The 20,444-nt window shown below is 52.4% G+C and overlaps 2 protein-coding genes across 30 annotated transcripts; one reads left to right on the top strand and one right to left on the bottom strand.

The window, feature by feature from the left end:
* The first annotated feature begins 3,557 nt into the window (after window positions 1-3,557).
* On the top strand, window positions 3,558-13,810 carry EOLA2 (endothelium and lymphocyte associated ASCH domain 2). Of its 29 annotated transcripts, none has more exons than XM_063804156.1 (6): window positions 3,558-4,233; window positions 4,947-5,013; window positions 8,329-8,426; window positions 8,528-8,809; window positions 9,664-9,842; window positions 10,641-11,272. In XM_063804156.1, the coding sequence occupies exons 4-6, from the start codon at window positions 8,557-8,559 to the stop codon at window positions 10,650-10,652; spliced, it is 444 nt and encodes a 147-aa protein (XP_063660226.1). In that variant the 5' UTR covers window positions 3,558-4,233; window positions 4,947-5,013; window positions 8,329-8,426; window positions 8,528-8,556; the 3' UTR covers window positions 10,653-11,272. The 29 variants fall into 29 exon arrangements, with proteins under 29 accessions (XP_063660226.1, XP_063660219.1, XP_063660225.1 ...); XM_063804155.1 differs by having other exon boundaries at window positions 3,577-4,233; window positions 4,947-4,994; XM_063804144.1 differs by lacking the exon at window positions 10,641-11,272 and adding an exon at window positions 12,353-13,810 and having other exon boundaries at window positions 3,701-4,030; window positions 8,202-8,426; window positions 8,694-8,809.
* Window positions 11,147-12,789, bottom strand: LOC104004022 (heat shock transcription factor, X-linked member 3). Its single transcript, XM_024352990.2, has 2 exons — window positions 12,307-12,789; window positions 11,147-11,847 (listed from the first exon to the last, which is right to left on the bottom strand). Exons 1-2 carry the CDS (start codon window positions 12,787-12,789, stop codon window positions 11,329-11,331), a joined length of 1,002 nt encoding a protein of 333 aa, XP_024208758.2. The 3' UTR covers window positions 11,147-11,328.
* Window positions 13,811-20,444: the final 6,634 nt, after the last annotated feature.

Here is a 20,444-nt window from a genome sequence, read left to right as displayed (position 1 = left end):
AGGGTTAGCCGAACACCACCCACATCCCTGCCTGGCCTGTTGATGCCATTCTTCCTAGGCCCACTCACCGCTGCAGCTGCTTTACTTGCACTTCCTCTCCTCATCCGACCACAGATCAGACCTCTGCTGCTCGCTGCCGCCCAGGGAGCGTGTGCACCTACGTGCGCATTGCACCCCACTGCCCAGCACACCCAGGAGTGAGAGTGAGGAGCAGCTGAGAGAGTTGGAAAAGGGAGCCCTTATGTGGCCACCAAGGGCTTCCCTGCTAGCAGCCACACGGTGACTATCCAGCTCATTATGCGAGTTCTAGTTCTTCAAACAAGAGGCCACGGGAGGAGCAACGGCCACCCACCATCCCGGGGATCCTCATTCATGATTTGAAACCACTCTAAGCAGGTTCTGGGGTGTTCGGCAGAAGCTGGCAACCATTCTTGGGGGGAAGGAACCCAGGAGGGGATGCTAGCATGCATAGGAATTGGAACTGGTGATCTGAAGGTCCCCTGCAGCCCTACGGCCTACATCCCATAAAGAGGGACCCTCTCCTCCTCACCTCATCTCCAGCATTTCTGCTTCCTCGAGCTTCTCCAGGGAGAAGTAGGCGCATCTCACTAGAAAAAACAAGAAAGCTGCCCTTTGCTCATTCAACACTTACTAAGCAGATACTGTGCCCTGGGCACCCAGTTTCAGAAATGAGTAAAACACCGGCCTTGCCTTCAAGGAACTCAAGAGACCCTGCGGCAGCCACAGACTCTTACAGAGCAATTACCACCCTGGGTTGCAAGAGCCTAACGTGGGGTGGGGACGGGGGAGGTACAAAATGCTATCAGAGCTGGAGACGAAAGTCTCTAATACTCGGGGTGGGGCTGTGAAGGTGACGTTAAAGTTGTGCCTTGAAGGAGGCCAGGAGCGCACCAGGACAAGGCCATGGGAACCGCCGGTGCAAAGCAGGGAGACCTGGAACAGCAGGCTGGTGGGGACCAGTGACTAAACAGCACAGCGTGAACCCAAAGAGTGTTCGGCTTAAGGGTGGGGAGAGCTGAGCCGACTCCCTGAACTGCTAGGACTTAAACCTGAGAAGGCCCAGCAGCGTTTTCACTAGAGGATTGCTGGGGACAGATTTGTGACTTAGAAACTGAGCCGATGGAATGTGGACGACAGACCTGAGGGAAGAAAGACAGAGGCCTCCAGGTTGGTCAGGGGGCTCATGGAACAGTGCAGGCTCCAGGCCACGAGGCCTGAATTCTGGAAGTAGCAGCGGGGATGCAGGACGAGGAGCCGTTTTGTCTCATCAGGCACTCCAGTGGCAGGGACCCAGAACTTGGTTATGAAGTCAATGCGGGAGACTAGATAAGGGGAGGGACAGAGGAGTAAAGCATGGCAGCACTACAGAACCTGAGCCCGTGACTGAGATAGAGAAGAGAGTTTGAAAAGCAAGTTTGCCAGGGAAGTTGGGCTGTGTGCTGGGCGACTTAGGTCGGAGGAGGCAAGACATTAAGAGTGGGGATGTTTCTCATCACCTGCAAAAGAGACGTTAAAGAGACGGTTCCTCTGGACCCCACTGGCAGGCACTGACAGAGCGGCTAGGACACATGAGAGCAGGCCTGGGGGGCTCAGCCCTGCAAGACACAGCCTAGAGCTGCATGGACCCCAGTCAAGTGTTCCCGCCCTTCTTGCTGCTTCCGTGCCCTCTGGGGGTAGACACTGGAGGTGCAGTTAGGTCGCTGCGGGCAAGTTTGGACTCTTGCCTAAGGGTGCATCACAGAAGGGCCTCAGCTCCCTCCCCCAACTCCACCCACAGCTTCACCCCTAGCTTTTCCTCCTGCAAGTCCGTCCCCAACTTCTCCTCTTGCAGCTCCGCCCACAGCTCCACCCCAGCTGTTCTGCCCCCCTGCTCCTCCTCCCTCAGCTCCGCCCCAGCTGTTCCTCCCACGGTTCCGCCCCCAGCTCCTCCTCCCGCAGCTCCGCCCCAGCTGTTCCGACGCCAGCCCCTGCTCCACCCGGCACTTAACCATTTCCGCCCACAGCTCTTTCCCACAACTACGCCCTCCTCTTGCAGGCGGCTCCTCCAGAAGCTCTGACCCAGTCCCCGCTGCAGCCACAGCCCCAGCTTCTTATCCCCAGCTCCTCCTCCCACAGCTCTTTCCCACTGCCCCGCCCTGCTACCCCTTCATCACCGCTCCCAGCTCCGCCTCCTCTAGCCCCGTCTCGCTTCTCCTACCCCTCTGCCCACCCCAACAACCTTTCAGCTCTTTCCTCCAGCTCTGCACTAGCTCCTCCCCCGCCATTCTCACCCGCCAGCCTTGGTGCAGCTTGGCTCCTCCTTCTCCAGCTCTTTCCCGCAGCCCCGCCCCATCTGCTCCCACAGCGCTTTGCCACAGCCTCGCCCTGCTCCTCCTCCAGGAACGCCCGGCTTTCCCTCAGCTCCACCCTGCAGCTGAGCTGTGCACCAGGCCCTCCCACAGAGCTTTCTCGTGATTCCACCTTACACCTCCCCAAGCCGCCGCTCCCCCAAGCTGGTTCTCAGGAGTCCGCGGAGTCCTCCCGCAGCTGTTCCTCGCTCAATTCTCCCACTGCCCCGGCCTGCTCCTCACACCACTGATTGCAAAGCCCCGACCCCAGACCCTCCCCAGTGGTTTCTCTCGGCCCGGCCCTACCCCGCCCCTCCAGCGGCTGCTTCCAAGGCCCCGCCCCCAGCCCATGCTCCGCGGTTTCTCTCAGCTCCGCCCCGCCCCAGCCTGCTCCTCCTGCGGCTGGTTAAAAGGCCCCGCCCCCAGCCGCTCCCCAGTGGTTTCGCTCAGACCCGCCCTGCCCCGAACCCCGCCCTGGTTCTCCCGCGGCTGCCTCCGAAGCCCCGCCCCCGCGGTTTCTCTCAGCCCCGCCCCGCGCCCCGCCTCTCCCTATCTCCTCCGTTTCTCCCGCGGGTGCTTCTAAAGCCCCGCCCCCAGCACCCCCCTCAGCGGTTTCTCTCAGCCCGGTCCAACCCTTTTCTGAGCCCCCCCCGTTTCTCCTGTGGCTGCGTCCAAACCCCACCCCCAGCCCCACCCCAGAGGTTCCCCTCGGCCCTGCCCCGCCCCCCTAGCCCCGCTTCTCCAATGGCTGTTTTCAAAGCCCCGCCCCCGAGCCCCTCCCCGACGGTTCCCTCAGCCCCGCCCCACCACTCCCCGAGCCCCAGCCCCACCCCTCCCCGAACCCCGCCCCGCCCCACTCCTCCCCGAGCCCTGTCCCGCTTCTCCAGCACCAGCTTCCAAAGCCCCGCCCCCAACCCCTCCCCACTGGTTTCTTTCAGCCCCACCTTCCTCCTCTCACCAGCCCCCTCCCTCCCCGCGCTGGTTCTCAGGAGTCCGCGAGCTCCTCCTGCAGCCTCTCCTCTCCCAGATCGCCCATAGCCCCGCCCCCAATGGTTTCTCTCAGCCCCGCCCCACCCCCTCGAGTCCCCGCCCCATCCCAAGTCCCCACCCCATCCCCTCAAGTCCCCGCCCCACTCTCAACCCCGCCCCAGCGGTTTCCTCACTCCCGCCCTTCCCCTCCCCCAGCTCCGCCCTCCTCCTCTCAGCCCCGCCCCAGCCCCTCCCCATTGGTTTCTCCCAGTTCCTTCCTGCTGGTCTCGCAGCTCTGGGCTTAAAAATCCTGCCGGGTGGCCTCGTCCCGCCCCTCCTCTTCCTCTTCCTCCCTCCGGTTCCTTTTCCTCCTTCCGGTTCTTGGTCCAGGCTGCCAGTCTCGAGCTCCCCGGCCTTGTCCTGGTTGGCTGGCGCGGGACAGGATCCGGTAAACTGAACAGCGTCTCCTTGTGGCAAGTGCGTGCGTACGTCCGTGACGACGTCACTGCGTGGCTTCGTGAATACGTGGCTTCCTAGCGATTTGGCGGTGTATAGGCGTGGCTGAATACGTGCCTCCTGCGTACGTGCGTGGTGTACGTACGTGCGTGATTACGCGCACACGTACGTTCCTCATGAAAGGGACGACGGGAGCTGCATGAAAGCCGAAGAGTTATGGACCGCTATCATCTGTCACTGGCCACCGGTTTCCGGGAGTAAGCGGCAGCTACCTTACAGCCCTGACACGAGCCGGGCGCTCTCTCTTCTCACCGCGGCCCACGTCTCCTCGCTGGCTCCGGTGGCCTCGCTGGGTCGCGAGGAGGCGAAGGACTGTTCTCTGAGGCCAAAAGCCAGAGTCGGCCCTGAACGCCCACGACTCTCAGGGTCCGGAGGCCGTGAGACCGGCCGCGGCTGAAAGGTACCAGGGCCCCTGATGCCGGAGCCCGTGTGCTCGGCCCTCTTGCGGACGGTACCTGCGGGCTGGGGTTTCTTTCCCCTGGGTTTCGGGCAGGGAACCCGTGCGGGGCGCGCCCGAAGCGCCCTTTCGTGTCCCTTGCTCTCCCCAGGGTCTCGGCCCCCCTCCTTTTAAGCGCATGTACCCGCGACGTGCGTCTGCAAGTGCTGCTCCACACACAGCGGCCCCATCTCGGCCCGGTCTTCCCTGCCTCCCGCTTGGCCCCTGTGCTGTAAGCTCGCCTGGACCCCAGGCCGGGCGGTGCATAGCTCTGTGGCCTGTGGCCCCGTGCTCAGCATGACCTAACCAGAATTAAGCAGTGGACAATGGGATTTAGGCCCCCCAAACCCTCGTCCGATGACAATGGGAGGGGAAGTGTGATTTTTCTCCCCTCGGATGGAGCGTGCTCAGCTGTAGGAATGTGACTCAACTTGCTGAAATGATTTTCTGCTCTGCGGACTGGTGCACCCTGTGACCCAGACAGGTGTGGAGGGTCCCACCGCTCTGATTAGCAGAACCAAACTGTGATGTGCACCTGTGTGTTACTGATAAGACCAGGCCTCCCAGCTCTTCTTGGTTTCCAATGCCTGCTAAGTACATGACCTTCTTAGGGCCATTAACCAGCTTTGCTGTCTTGTACTTAATGACCTTTCCTCTTTATCTTCCTTGTTGTGCAGGTAAAGAAGCTAAGTGGAAGAGTGTTTCCTCCTCTGGCCGTAAAGCAGGTACTCTCTGCAGCACCAGGTAGGAGGGGACTCAGTCCCCTTCTTGCCTTTTCAGTTACATCAGTTCCTACTAGGGATTCCACACACACACAGTTGGCGTTTGTTGTGATTTTGTGGTGATGACGAGAAAAGGGTTGGCTAAGAAACTGGGCGGCAGAAAAGAGGCAAACATTCACTGTAGCCATTTATCCCGATGGAAGTGGCCAGGCCCTGTGGGGGACATTCAGCCTCCGTCAGAAGTAATCCAGAACCAAGGAACCTGGTTATCTTTGGTCACTCATCAGAAGAATAATCATGCTCAGGGGCCACAAGTGTGTGAGGAAATGGCACCATGGATGGGTTGGTGGAGGGTACACGGGTGAGTCTTTGTGGAAAGTCATTTGCTGGCAGATATCAGCATCTTAGATGGGCGTGCCAGGCGGCCGAGGCATTTCCTTCAGCATGTCTTCACACAGCGAGTGTTAGAGGTAATGTCATTTCTAGTGGCAAAAATGGGAAGCAACTTGTAACTCTCCATCAGTGGAGGAATGGTCAGGCAAATTATGAGACGACCAACAATGGGATATCACCCAGGCAGTGAAAAACAAGGTAGATGAAGATTGTCAGGTGGAAAGAATGGGCTTGATGTGCTGTCAAATGGCAAACTCGTGCCCTAGCCTGTGCAGATGTGTTGGGAACAGCAGTTTGCCAAGATGGCTGAAACAAAGGACCATAAAGGGGCTGGCTTAAAGAACAGACAATCATTGTCTCGCAGTTCTGGAGGATGGAAGTCTGAAATCAAAGTGGTGGCCAGGTTCGTTTGTTCTGTGGGCTGTGAAAGACAATCTGGTCTGTCCCTTTCTCTTAGCTGCAGGCGGCTGGCCGGCAATCTTTGGCACTCATTAGCTTGTAGAAGCATCTCCCTTATCTCTGCGTTTATCTTCTCATGGTGTTCTCCCTGTGTGCGTGACTGTCTCTCAAATCCCCCTTTTCATAAGGACGCCAGCCACATTGGATGCGGGTCCGCCCTGATGGCTTCAGTCTCACTTGATTGCCTCTGTAATGACTCTGTTTTTATATATAAGGCCACATTTTGAGGTGCTGGGGTTTAGGACTTCAACATACGCATTTTAAGAGGACACAATGCAACCCATCACAACTGACAAAGGCTCTGAGGTAGAAACAAGCTTGGCATGTTCCCTCAGGGGATGGAAGGCCTGTGTGGCTTCAGGGTGGTGAATAAAGGGGAGAGGAGAGGACGTGGCTGGGGTGGGAAACCAGATCAGGAGGGACCTTGAGTGTCCTGAGAGGAAGTGTGGATTCTGTGCTAGTTGGGGCAGGGAGCGCTTGAAAGGTTTCAGTAGAGGAGTGACATAATCTCATTGTTCCTGTACCAAGATCATTCCGATGGCAGTGTGGTCACAAGAGTGCAGAGGACAAGTGCTGGGGCGGGGGTGGGGGTGCTATCAGGAGACTTCTTCAGAAGGCAGGGGGTTTTAGGGGATTGGATTGGGATTGTGGCCATAGAGATTATGGAAAGGGATCAGATTCAGTGTCGGTTTTGGACACAGTGCCACGGGATGTGGGCCGCAGATGTGGGAAAGAAAGGCAGGACAGAGAGCAGCTAGGTCTGGGGCAGGAACACTGTAGCTGGTAATGCCACTCACAGAGGTGGAAGGGAGGTGGACTTGGTGGTGATGGTTGGGGTCCTGAGTATGTACGGGCCTGTCCACCTAAGGCTGAGTCTGAAGGGGGGTGGCCTGCACCACGGGATTCAGAGCAGGACGGTGAGCAACGTGGGGGTCCCAGAAGGAGGGAAGGAGTGTGCCCAGCCATGCTGGGGCTGCTGAGCATGGACTAAGATGAAGACAGGACTGGCATGAGGCCGGCCATGGGTGCTTGTGGGGATAGGTCAGTCAGTGGAGTGGGTGGTGGGGGGGTGGGGAATAAAGGGAGAAAGGTGGGGGTGGGGGCAGAAGGTTCAGAGAGGAAGTAGAGACTGCGAATGTAGACAGCTCTTCTGAGGTCTCGGCTGTTCAGGCTTGAAGAGAAGGAAGGCAGAGCGGGAGGCGCGCGTGTGCTCAGAGTAGGGATGCCGAGCGAGCATAGATGGTGGCTGGTGGCACCCAGGGCCCGGAGTGAGCCAGAGGAGCAGGGTCCAGAGCACAGCAGGCAACCGGCTCGGCTGAGGCAGCTCACCCCAGAGGCGGGAGAAAAGCAGGAGATCTGGAGCTCAGAAGGCTGCAGTGCAGATTGGGAAAGGAGTGAATACCAGGCAGCTTTGGCCCTATCAGGGCTTTGTCTCATGAGGGTGGGTATATTTTCTTAAAATCATAGAGCGTACTAGAGGTTGCGTTTATGTGTTGAAAGGAAGGACAGAGAGAGGAGTAGGGGCAGCTCAAGGGTGGAGTTCAGGGCCAGGGGGCGGGGCCACGGGCCTGAGGGGTGAGGGCAGCCACTATTTCTGACTGTTCTGTTAGGTGCCACGTACTGGGCTGGGTGCTCTTGGTGCCTTATCTCCCATCCTCACAGCCATGTGGAAACTGAGGCATCTCAAGAGTCTATGACTGGGCTGAGGTTCTGGTTTCAAGCCCAGGGTTCCTTCCAAGGCACAGGGCTGTCCTCCGTGCAAGAGGAGGGGACCCTCTCCCAAGCCACACACGCAGGAGGCTGGGCAAGAGTTGTGGGAAGTCAGAGCCCGTGTGACTGTGGGCTGGTGCCTCATTCTCCTCAGCCATAGAGTGGGCCTCACAGTACCACTGACCCTGCTGGGTTACTTGAAGATTCAATTTGATGATCCGAGGATCATGCCATCCCAGAGGCTGGCACGTGGAAGGCATGTGTGGGGGATTGCCAGTTGTTCTGATTATCATTCTTCTTTTCTCAGCTCAGATTGGGACAGGGGCGTCTGCTGACAGTGGAGAGCAGTGGTGGGGGAAGGGGCTTGAGGAAGGTGGCACACAGAGGGGTGGAGAGGAGATGTCTGACTGAGGGCCATCTGAGGTCACGGTGCATCCTGAGGACAGAGCTGAGATTGGATATCAACGATGTGGGCTCAGCAGCCCTGGAGTAGGAGCTGGGAAGGTCAGTGCCTTGGTGGTGGCAGGGCCAGGGCACTGAGAGTATTGGCAGGGCACAGCAGGGGAAAGGGAAGAGAAGCAGAGCGTGGGACTGTCCCTCTGTGCTGGAAGAGGGCTAACACCAGCCCCGACTCTCCACTCTGGCTAGGCCGAGGGGGCCCTCTGTCCTCTGTGTTGCCCTAGGGCTCGGTGACCTCTGTCATAGCACTGACCACATGCTATCCTGCCTGTGCCTTCCTCTGGCTGTCCCCACCCTACTCCGGACCGCCCCAAAGACTCCATGGGATGGACCTGAGTCAGCCGAATCCCAGCCCCTTCCCTTGGGCCTGCTGTGCTCGACATCAGTGACAGACGGAAGCAGCAGACCATCAAGGTCAGTGCGATTTAGGCCACCTGAGAGACACGGGGGGAAGGTCAGGCCACTGCCCATGAGCTTGAAGGGCTGGCGTGTGATGCGCTTCTGTGCTTCCGCAGGCCACGGGAGGCCCGGGGCGCTTGCGAAGATGAAGCTTGGCTGCCTCTCCTTCCGGCAGCCTTATGCTGGCTTTGTCTTAAATGGAATCAAGACTGTGGAGACGCGCTGGCGTCCTCTGCTGAGCAGCCAGCGGAACTGTACCATCGCTGTCCACATTGCTCACAGGAACTGGGAAGGCGATGCCTGGCAGGAGCTGCTGGTGGAGAGACTCGGGATGACTCCTGCTCAGATTCAGGCCTTACTCAGGGAAGGGGAAAAGTTTGGTCGAGGAGTGATAGCGGGTAAGTGACAATGTACCAAATGCGCAGACAACGCCTAGGGCTGCCGCCCAAGATCTTGCTTGGGAATTTGGGGGCTTCTCTTGTCATCTGAACTGATTGGCGTGTATAACACAGTTTCCTTTGGCACCACACCTTCAAAGGGGCGGCAAGGACCTTGGGCTGGGGGTTGGTATGGCTGGCTTCCGCAAGCTCTGGTAAATCATTTCTCCACTCTGGGCCGCAGTTCTGTTTCTGAGCTCAGTGAGAAGCCTGGTCAGGGCCATGTGCACGTGGTGTTTGTGGTGTTTGGCTGTGTGTGTTTGCGCATACATGCGTGAGTGCACATGTGTGGCAGAGACCATGAAAAGCAGCCCAGCCCGCCGAATGGGTCAGGTGGCCTCTAGAATTGGGCTGCCTGCCTGGCTTCATGAACCTGCCCCAGCCCCACCACTCACAGCACCCTGGGAAAGTCCCCTAACCTCTAGGTGACTGAGGCCTGACATCAGCACCTGTCCCCTAGTGACCTGCTCAGGCATCACCTGTAGCTTCGCAGGCAGTGGCTGGTGCCCTTCCAATCTGCAACCACTGCCCTCAGAAGTCTGGCTTGGACCTGCCTCTTACTTGTGTGGCTTCGTGAGGACAAGGCCCTCTCCTCTGCCTTTCTGGAGCCCTCCCTCTGCCTCTCCCAGCATTTTCTGAATCGGGTTTGGTTCGTTATCAAAGCTACGGAAGAAGGACTTGACTCCCTTCTTGTCATTTTGCTGATGCCGTCTTACTCTCTATTGATTGTGACTTTGAGTAACTGTGTTGTCACATGGGCAGGCCTTGGGCTATGGAAGTGAAAGGCATTCATGTGTATCTCTCTTTGTGTACAGGACTCGTTGACATTGGGGAAACTTTGCAATGCCCCGAAGACTTAACTCCCGATGAGGTTGTGGAACTGGAAAATCAAGCTGTACTGACCAACCTGAAGCAGAAGTACCTGACTGTGATTTCAAACCCCAGGTGGTTACTGGAGCCCATACCTAGGAAAGGAGGCAAGGATGTATTCCAGGTAGACATCCCAGAGCACCTGATCCCTTTGGGGCATGAAGTGTGACAAGTGTGGGCTCCTGAAAGGAATGTTCCAGAGAAACCAGCTAAATCATGACACCTTCAATTTGCCATGTGACGCAGACCTGTATACATTAGGTTAAAGATGAATTTCCACTGCTTTGGAGAGGCCCACCCACTAAGCACTGTGCATGTAAACAGGTTCCTTTGCTCAGATGAAGGAAGTAGGGGGTGGGGCTTTCCTTGTGTGATGCCTCTTTAGGCACACAGGCAATGTCTCAAGTACTTTGACCTTAGGGTAGAAGGCAAAGCTGCCAGTAAATGTCTCAGCATTGCTGCTAATTTTGGTCCTGCTAGTTTCTGGATTGTACAAATAAATGTGTTGTAGATGACTGGTTAGTGTTTGAGGCTTCGTTCTATGTTTTCCCCTGATTTGTTCTGGTCAAAACTCATCAAATGTGTAACTAGCATCCAGGCGACATTACAGAAAGTCTGGGACCTGGCACTGAATGTTTGCCTGGTAGTGACTAGCCGTTAATCAACCGACTCATCCAGGATGAAGAGGACGTCAGACTTAGAGCAGCTGTCTGTCCTTTCAGGTTACTCTCACTCTTCTGAAAGTGTCTGTCAGTTTCTGAAGCATGTGTGTTACCTGCATCACACAGCTACTTCCTATCCTAGCAATACATCCAAAATACAGCTCTAGTAGAGAGAGGTTAACTTGGAAATGTAATCAGTAGTGTTGTCTTATTTTGTAGTAATTTTTTTTTTTTTTTTTTTTTTTTTTTTGGTGATTTAGCAAAGTTTCTAGTTGTTATCCATGAGGATGATGGGCATTTCCCCCCAGGAATTGACTGCAGTGGCCCTTCTCTTCTGAGCCAGGATGTTATGGTGGTTGTACATCCCATGGCAGATGGGGTGGCCTGACTTTCAAGTGGGCCTCTTTGGAGGCCCCTGGATGCTAGGCTAGGGATGCTGAGCTGCTGACCAGACACTTCCTGGCAACATTGGGAGGGACCCATGAGGAAACAATCTCCTGTTTGAAGATACAGGAAGATATTGCCGGAATCAGGCGTCTATTCTTTCTCCTGACCAGCAGGCCAATCTCAGGGGACCAGGTCTTCCTGGGCTTGGCCTCGACACTTCCTAGCAACATCCTTTGCTGAGTGTGTGAAAATGCTGCTTCTCCAAATAAACAAGGACAATGGGGACCAAAGCCTGTCTTGGACAGGATTTCCAGCCTCCCCTGGTTTCTGCCAATGAGATGTATATAATATAGAAGGTTAAAAAAAACACAGACAACAATTCTCATTTAAATTGTTTATTATTTATTTCCATGGAATTTTGTTTTTCTTTATTAAGACCAAAAATGTGTTTCTCATTAAAAAATGGCAACTTTTATGGGCCATTAGTGGCCTGTGAGTTCACGAATTCGCAGTGTTTCTGAACTGTTCACAGAGTCTACACTTGTAATCTGAGGAGCCTTCCTACTCCTCCTCATCGTCAGAGGGCTCATTTGGAGACATGACTGAGAGGGAGGCCAACAGAGCGTAGTAACAGATATTGTACAAAGACATTTCACTACCATTATCTGAGTAAACCAGACTACTAGGAATCCCTGTGCCTTCCATCCAGGTAGTAGCCGAAGATGTAAATGTGACATTCCCAGAGGTGCCCTCCCAACTTGGGCCATTTGGTTCCTGAGGGGGCCCATTTCCCAGGGGATGCCTAGTGGCACTCTTCTTGGACCACATGCCAGAGCGCCTGAAGGACTGGGTGCCACTGGGCCCCTGAACACTGGGGGCTCCCTGCTGACACATTTTGATTGCTGCTTTCCTGGCATTGATGTGATAGATACGTAGGGAGCGTCTTGTAGCTACCAGATTCTTTCTCTTTGTAGTTGGGACACGGGTCGCTTGCTGAGCGGTGTTTCTGCGGGCATCCTTTCTCTGGATATTCTCCAGGAGCCTGGGCTTGTCTCTCTGAAAATTGGAGTTGCAGTAGATCTGAAACAAAATGAAACATGTTAGTTGTTCTGGGATAAATTATTCCTTTCCCACCTCTCAAAATTATGATTTTGTTTTGCAATGGAGAAAAGAATGCTTTAAGTGGCAGCAAGTGTGGTTATGCTCTACAGCATGACCTGACTAAAGATAAACAATTCATAGATCAAGGCAGTAATATATAAATAGCATGGATTTTGATATTAAACTGCAACCCCGTAGAGGTAATATGCAGGTCTGCAAAAGATGATGCTTACATTATCTCTAAGGGGGTTGTAGTTTAATATCAAAATCCATACTTTTTAAGTTCTATACTTTTCATCTTTCAATAAACAATATTTCACATTTTCAAATGCTATCTTTGACACTTAAGCTCTTACAGTATATTATTTAAATTGGTGTCCTATGAAGATATGTTTGAGAAAGAGAGAAAAGGGATTACAGAAATGCTTTCTACTTTACCATCATTTTCTTGTTTCCTGGAGAGTTGCTTGGGCGTGTTTTGCAGAATCCATAGAGGTTCAGCTGGCGAATGAAACTCGTCAAGCTGTCTGTTTTGAAGATCCTCTCTGCACCTCTCCGTTGAAGAACCTCCCTCTGGAAGAGATCCTTGTCGATGATCACGGCGTCTCCATCATCGTTCCAGCTCACAGACTTGAATGTGTCTTCCTCCACAATCGTCCAAAGCTTTCTTGGGAAGAAGAGCCTAAAAAGGTTGTGGTTGTCTTCCACGTTGACCACGCGTTGGTTTCGGTCTTCTGGTGGTGAGTTATCTTGGGAGCCTGGATCTTGGCTCATGGCTTGGTCCTCGTGCCTGTCCAAAACCTCGCTGGAATCTGGATTTGGATCAGGTGAAGAACCAGATGGGCCCCCGCTTGTTGGCTCTCCACCAACAGATGGGGCCAGCTTGGCTTCATATTCCTGTTCAGTGTTCTGACTCGCCATGGAGCTACACCAGAATCAGGAGCATTTTGTACCCAAGGCCCTTATCACTGTCCTAGCAAGTCCAAAATGCCTTCAGTCAGAGTAGGCGTGCCCAATAAATACTGTCCACAAAATTCTAGAGTCTCGGTATCAGGGCAACCAGTGGCTTAACTCATCATCTGCTGTATTTGTCACATGATGTCACAAAGGTGGCTCTCAGCCAATCTGGAGAGGGGGCCCTGGCCAGGTGTTGGGGGAGTAGACAGGTGGCATGGCCTTCAGCTTCTCCCTCTTCTAAAAGTATAAACAGGCATGGTTCAAGTTCCCAGAAAAGTCTCCCATCTTCTGACAGTCACATTGTGTCATAGGGCCAGGCCCCAGATGAGCTGAGAAACCATGGCTCTATGGCCACTCCCAACCCTGAAGACAGGGGAGGCCATTTGCTGGCCTCTAATTTGCTCAAGAGCCAGCCCCTAGTTATCCCTAGCTTGGGTTTCACCAAGACTGCCTGACTCAGATGGACCCCTCATGGGTGACTGCCTTCTAGGAGATGGTGGTCCCTACCAGGCTGTTTGGCCTGATCTGTGTGGTAGCACCCCTCTTTTCCAATCCCCCCCCCCATCTCCTTCCTGCTTTGGTCTCTTCCAGGTACTCCTAATGATTGGTTGGATGTGCTCCAGTGGGCCCAGATAAAGTGTTTCTTATTCCCCTTGGTCAAGTTGTCCCCAGAGTGGTGCTGTGCCTGAGCATGGTGGGAGCACTCCCCTCACTCCTCTACCACTGTGTTACCCAGAGCACCATTTGTGGTTGGATGGCCACATCCTCAGCTGTGCTTTGGAGTCTCCTGTGGAGCTCTGCTTGCCCCTGCATCTCACCCTCTTGCAGATCACAACAGGAGATTACCTTTAGTTTCATTTTTGCCCATAAATACTGTTTTCATTGCCCAAGACATGTTCATTTCTGAGGCCTGCTTTACACAGACTAGCCTAAGAAAAGTTTCTGCTTGTCTAGTTAGACCTGATTAAAGTAATCCATCACAAAAGTGCCATCATTATGTATTTGAAAACAGATGAGCGTATGAGTGTGTGTTGGGGTGGGCAGGAGAAGGGAGAAAACCCAAATGAAAGCCATGTTCAACCCCAGATGAGAGGATACGACAGTCTTTTTGGTGATACATTTTCTCTAGCCATTAAAGACAACTTTGTTCTTAATATTCACTCTGTGTATGGAGACAGAGTGATACAGTGGAAAGGCCCCAGACTGAAAGGACCCTGGGTCCTTGTCCCACTGAGTAGCACCCTTTGCCCACTCAGGGTCGGCCCTGAGTGCGAAGAGGGTTGGAAGAGGCTCTTCCAAGGTGCTTTTCAATCTCAGGGCTCTCTAGTCCTTCATGGTGCCCCCAGTGCCTGAATGCAGGCTTGGTTCATGGTCACCAAGCTTTTTAAACAGGTTTACAAAGGTTTTGTTCAAGGACTCAGTGTAACCTGTAGGCACACACACTCTGAGGCTAAATATTAAAATAGAGGCCATTGGTGACATCTCTAAATGAGGATCCTTGAGTATGCAATTAGACAGCTGGTATCTTTCACTTACATACCGAAGCGCTTTTTCATAGGGGAATTCTTAAGACTGAGAATGACATTTTGTTGTGGCTTTTGCGAACTTATAAACTCTGCTGATTACTTATATAAAGGCTTTTGGCCACTGGGTGGGAGGGGAACGATCATGAAGAAAATTACTAGGGAAACTACACGGTGGCATTCAGCCAAGAGCTGGTATTGATTTGATTTAGTCACACTCTGTCATGTGGCTTCTATAGGACCATTAGCGACCATTGTCCTTTGTTTTAAGTCACAGAATGTACACTGGGATTTCGAGTCTAAGACATCAAGCTCCTCTTGTCCCCTGGAGGGAATATTCAGGGCACTGACTTAAGTCTAGTCCAGAAGAGTCATGGTGGGAAATCCAGCCTCCTCCGGCTAAGCCTCCTCAGTCCCCAAAGATGAGCTCTGCAACCTTCCGCAACCATTCAGACATTCTTTATGAGTCACCTGCCACCTGCAAGCCACTTTGAGGAAAATGGTTGGTCTTCTCTTCCATGCTCCAAAAGCCCCTGAGATGGCCCCTCTGCGTTGCTGCATTATGAATAAAATCATCATGGTCAGGCGACCCAAGCAGAGCACAGCTGACTATGGTATGAGGACCAGTGGCCCTGTGGAAAGCGGTCTCAGTGCTGACTCGCTGCAGCTTCTTTGTAGCTATGCAGCAATCAAGAATAGTGCTGAGCTCTTGATGGTGGGGCCCCAAGGTATGAGGCCAGCCACAGGCCAAGACTTGCTGTGTAGGCCTTGCCTGTCGCACGATCCCCCAGGCCCTCTTCATCCTCCCCGTGGCCTCTCAGGATCTTCTTCCCTGCTGATTTCTCCCAGGCTCCAGGATGTGTCCCTGCAGTTGGTTCATCCCACCCCAGAGGAGTCTTTCTAAACTGTGGCTCGGAACTTGTCAGTTGCTTAGGCACCAACTCCTCACACCTCCAAGGCCTTCCTTTCCCAGCCTCGTTAGCCACTGGGCTGCTCTTTCTCACACACTCAGGTATCCGCCATGCCACCTGCCCTTAACCCTCCTTCACTCAGCATTTGCTTGATGCTGGGTCCTGGGTAAGACAACTCTCAACCTATTGCGGGATCTGGCCAGCAGTCTGCAATGCAACGGTGCTCTCTCTTTGTTCCCAGGCAGATCGGCAGGTCGAGAAATAATAGACACACGCAAGATAGCAAAATCTGGGTCCAGGGGGGTCACCGCCTTCTGCTCCCACGGTGCCAACAACGCACTGGATATACTGGCATTTATTATTAAGTTTAGTGAGAGGGCAGGGGAAGGTTAGGGATTTAGGGTCATTTGATTATGAGGTGAGATGGTCACATGGGGATGAAGTAATTCTTTAACATAACATCTGTATGCAGAAGTACAGTATACAGGGATAAGAATTTATGATATAGTGTGTGCATCAGTAGTTTCTAACAGAGCCTTAAAACAGAAACACAGTCTTTCCATGACCTATGATTAGCAAGATATTAATCAGCAGTAACAGTTGCAGCAAAAGCTGGTTACAAACAATCCATAGAAACAGGACGTGAAGCTAGACAACCGGTTAGACCAGAAATTCTCAGAAGGGAGTATGCCTTCACCCTGAAGAGGCCTAGAAGAGCCGTGGCAACGTGAGGGAGTTTGTAGCCCTAGCTTATCCATATGGACAGGTGCTCCTCATGCATCCGTTTATAGGCTCCCCACAAGGATCGCATTCCATTCCCAGAGCTATGAACATCTGCTTTTCTAGGCTAGGAATCTTGGTGATGTGAAACCTCCCTGACTGCATGTCCATTCATAGGCTCTCTGCAGGGGAAAGCACATCATGTGCTGTTGGCTCATTCTGGCAGTCCAACCTGGCATTGTCTTTACACAATCCTGCATGCAATTATGTATTTACAATAATCAGGAGCATTTCATCTTTTATTCCATAGCAGTAGTTTCAGGGGGTCTCCCTACATCAACCTCTGGTTCCCTCTGGTGCTGTTTTCTGAGCACACTGTGAACTTCCTTGCTGGTAAGGGTGCTTGTGCTGCCTCCCCTATGGGAATGCCCTTTTCAACCCAGAAGTCACTCAGCTTCTCAGGGTCCAGGTCACTCCATGAGGTCAGCTGGCAAGGCTTATTCCCAGGGGCTGGCCTAGCACAGCTCTCCACCATTGGTTGGGTGGATCCCGAACTCCTATGAGGTTGGGCATGTTGATGAGCCGTCTCCCCTCTGGACTAAGAGGCCCATGAGGATGGCGGAGACCACAGTGCAAATGTGGCCCTCAATACATGTTGGATGAGGAAAGTTCTATGTCACCAGGAGCTCAGTGGGGTTTAGCATCCTTGGACATGGCTCCACATTAGAACAGTGATAACAGAACAATTCTTGTGAGCTCCTATTGAGACAGGAAAATAGGGTCTAGAAACAGGGAACTTAAGGCCACTCTGTGCTAACTTCCTAAAAGAGAAAACACCAGGGTCTGGAGGCAGGAAATCTAAGGCCAATTCACTCTGACTTCCCAAAGCTGGATCAAAAGGAAAATACCGGGGTCTGGGGGCAGGAAACCTAAGGCTGATTAACACAAACTTCCTAAAGCTAAACCAAAAGACAAAAACCCCATCTCTCCATGCTGAGTAACAAAGGATCAGAGGCTACTCTCCCTACAACCATCCCTCTTCCACCACATCTCAGATGGAAAGGGAGGGGAGGGTGCCTTGTTGACCGTGGGCCAAGCAGGGACCATCCCTTCATCTGCATAGGGTGCCAGTTCACCTCAGCCTTTAATTAGCCACAGACCAAATCCTTCATCCAGATAAGGGGTAGTCATTAAGAACCTCAAATAGGGCACTTAAAGCCCAGAAAACTTTGTAACTGGGCCCTTGAGCCACTTGCTCAGACCCACTCTCACCTTGCAGAGGGCTTTCTCACTTTAATAAATTCCTGCTTTCACTGCTTTGTTCCTGCATTTCATTCCTCTGCTACTTTATGCATTTTGTTCAATTCTTTGTTCAAAACGCCAATGACCTGGACAACTCATAGTCAATCTGCTGTGCTAAGTGCTCTGCTAGTCTGTGTCATTTACTGTGCACACCCATCTCTTGGGTGGATATTAGGAATGAGCCCATTTCTCCAGTGAGCCAAGCTAGGCCATGGAGGGGTTGAGCCATGGTGCAGGTTCTGCAGTGAGGAAGCAACAGGGCCAGAATAGGCCCACATGGTCAGACTCTCAGACTTACAACCTTACTCAAGTACAATGAGTGTTCCAATGATCTGAGCAGAAGAAGTTGTCTTTGTAAGCAGAAAATGGCTGAAGAAAGCAAAAACAGAAGACAGAGCAGATTAGTCATTGATGTGGTTTGGCTGTTTTGTCCCTCTAAATCTCATCTTGAAATGTGACCTTCAGCGTTGGAGGTGGGTTTACTGGGAGGTGTTTGGGTCATAGAGGTGGATCTCTCATAAATGGTTTGGTGCTGTCCTTGTGGTAATGAGTGAGTTCTCTGTTAGGTACAAACCACCCCAAAGAGCTTCTTGGTACTGCCAACACTCCCCGCAAACCTCCCCGTGCTGCCCACCCTTCCCCCAAACCTTTTTACATTTCCAAGCCCTTATCTAGGCACCGCAGTGAAGCCAGCCTGATAGAAGACTTTACCTATCAGGCCTTGCTGCGATAAAGCAAACCCCAATTACAAACCGTCCGGACCGAACAGGGGGAGGTTGTGGGAAGCATAAACAAACTTTACCTACACCCTCCAGTACCGTAAACATCACAAGGTGATATGTGGCAGAATTAACCAGCAAACAACCCTGGGATGCAGCCATACCAAAGGACTCCCTCAAACTCCCTGCCCCAATGTAAACCCCCTATTCTGTAAGCTTGGGGCTGCTTTCCTTGACTGTTAAGGGGGCAGCCGACAGGTTAATAAAGGCTTGCCTGAACTTGGGGCTCTCTCTCTCTCGTCCTTTCTCTCGGCTAACCTTACATTCTCACTCTCTAAGTTCACATGAGATCTGGTTGCTTTAAAAAGCCTGGCAGCTCTTTGTTCTCTCTCGCCATGTGATATGCTGATTACCCTTTTGCCTTCTGCCATTGACTGCAAGCTTCCTGAGCCCTTACCAGAAGCAGATGCCAGTGCCATGCCTCCTGTATGCCCTGCAGAACCATGAGCCAAAATAAACATTTTTCTTTATAAATTACCTAGCCTCAGGTATTCCTTTATAGCAATGCAAAACTGACTAACATATAAAATTGGTACAGGAGTTGGGTGATGCTATACAGATATCTGAAGATGTGAAAGCAGCTTTGGATCTGGGTAATGGGCAGAGATATCAGAAGATATCAGAAGAAGACAGGAAGATGCAGGAATGTTTCAAACTTATTGGAGATTTGTTAAGTGGTTTTGACCAAATTGCTGACAGAAATATGGACAATGAAGGCCAGGCTGATGAGGTCTCAGATGGAAATGAGGAATTTACTGGCAAAGGTCACCCTTGTTATATCTTAGCAAAGAACTTGGCTGCACTGGGTCCATGCTCTAGAGGTCTGTGGAAGTTTGAACTTAAGGGTGATAAATTAGTGTATCTGGCCAAAGGGATTTCTAAGCAGCAAAGTATTCAAGATGTTCCTTGGCTGCTTCTAACAACCTGTCTCAGATGTAGGAGAAAAGGAAAGACTTAAAGTTGGAATTTATAATTAAAAGAGAAGCAGAGCATAAAAGTTTGGAAAATTTGCAGCCTGACCATGTAGGGAAAGAAAGAGCATTTTCGGAGAAGAAACCAAGCAGGATGCTGAGGAACCACTTGCTGGAGAGATTTGCACGACTAAAAGGGAGCCAAGTGCTACTATCCAAAACAATGGGAAAAAGCCCTTGAAGGCATTTCAGAAATCTAGGCCCCTCCCATCCCAGGCCCAGAAGCCTAGTGGGTAAGAATGGTTTTGGGGGCCAAGCCCGGGGCCCTGCTGCTCTCTGTAGCCTTTGGACACTGCTACCTGCATCTGGCTGATCCAGCTGCACCCATGGCTCAAAGTGCCCCAGATACAGTTCAGGCCACTGCCTTGGAGGACACAAGCTATAAGACTTGGTGGCTTCCCCATGGTGTTATGTCTGCAGGAGAACAGAATGCAAGAGTGAAAAAGGCTTGACAGCTTCCACCTAGGTTTCAGAGGATGTATGTGTTGAAAAGCCTGAGTGCCCAGGGAAAAGCCTGCCACAAGGGTGAGCTCCTACAGAGACACTCTACTAGAACAGTGCTCATGGAAAATGTGGGGTTGGAGCCCCTACACAGAGTCCTCATCATGGTACTGCTGAGTGGGATTGTGGGAAGGTGGCTGAGAATGGTAGAGCCACCAGCAGCTTGTACTCTGAACCTGGAAAAGCAACCGGCACTCAACTCCAACCAGTGAGAGTAGCCATGGGAGCTGCACCCGCAGAGCCACAGGGATGGGTATGCACAAGGCCTTGGCATCCCACCCCTTCCATCACTGTGCCTGGATGCAGAATATGGAGACAAAGGAGATTATTTTGGAGCTCTAAGATTTAATGACAGCCCTGCTGGGTGTCAGACTTGTGTGGTGCCTGTTGCCCCTTTCTTTTGGCTGATTTATCTCTCTTGGAATTGGAATATTTACCCAATGCCTGGATCACCATTGTATCTTGGAAGTAAATAACTTGTTTTTTTATCTTACAGGCTCATAGTTGGAAGAAACGTGCCTTGAGTCTCAGATTTTGGAATTTTGAGTTGATGCTGAAATGAGTTGAGACTTTTGGGGAACTATTGGGAAGGGATGCTTGTATTCTGCAGTGCAAAAAGGATGTGAGATTTGTTGGGGGGTCATGGGCAGAATGAAACAGCTTGGGTATTTTGTGCCCTTCAAATATCATGTTGAAATGTGAACTCCAATGTTGGAGGTGGGCCTAGTGGGAGAGGTGTTTGGGTCATGGGGGTGGGTCCTTTATGAATAACTTGCTGCTGTCCTCACAATAATGAGTGAGTTCTCTCTGTCTGTGAGTTCACATGAGATCTGGTTATTTAAAAGAGCCTGGCAGCTTCTCCTTTTCTTGCTTGCTCTCTCACTCGCCATGTGATATGCCAGCTCCTCTTTT

This window comes from Pan troglodytes, chromosome X (assembly GCF_028858775.2).
Source record: "Pan troglodytes isolate AG18354 chromosome X, NHGRI_mPanTro3-v2.0_pri, whole genome shotgun sequence".
Classification (NCBI taxonomy): Eukaryota; Metazoa; Chordata; class Mammalia; order Primates; family Hominidae; genus Pan; species Pan troglodytes.
Note: the sequence above shows the minus strand (reverse complement) of the source record. Positions and strands in the feature narration are given on the sequence as shown.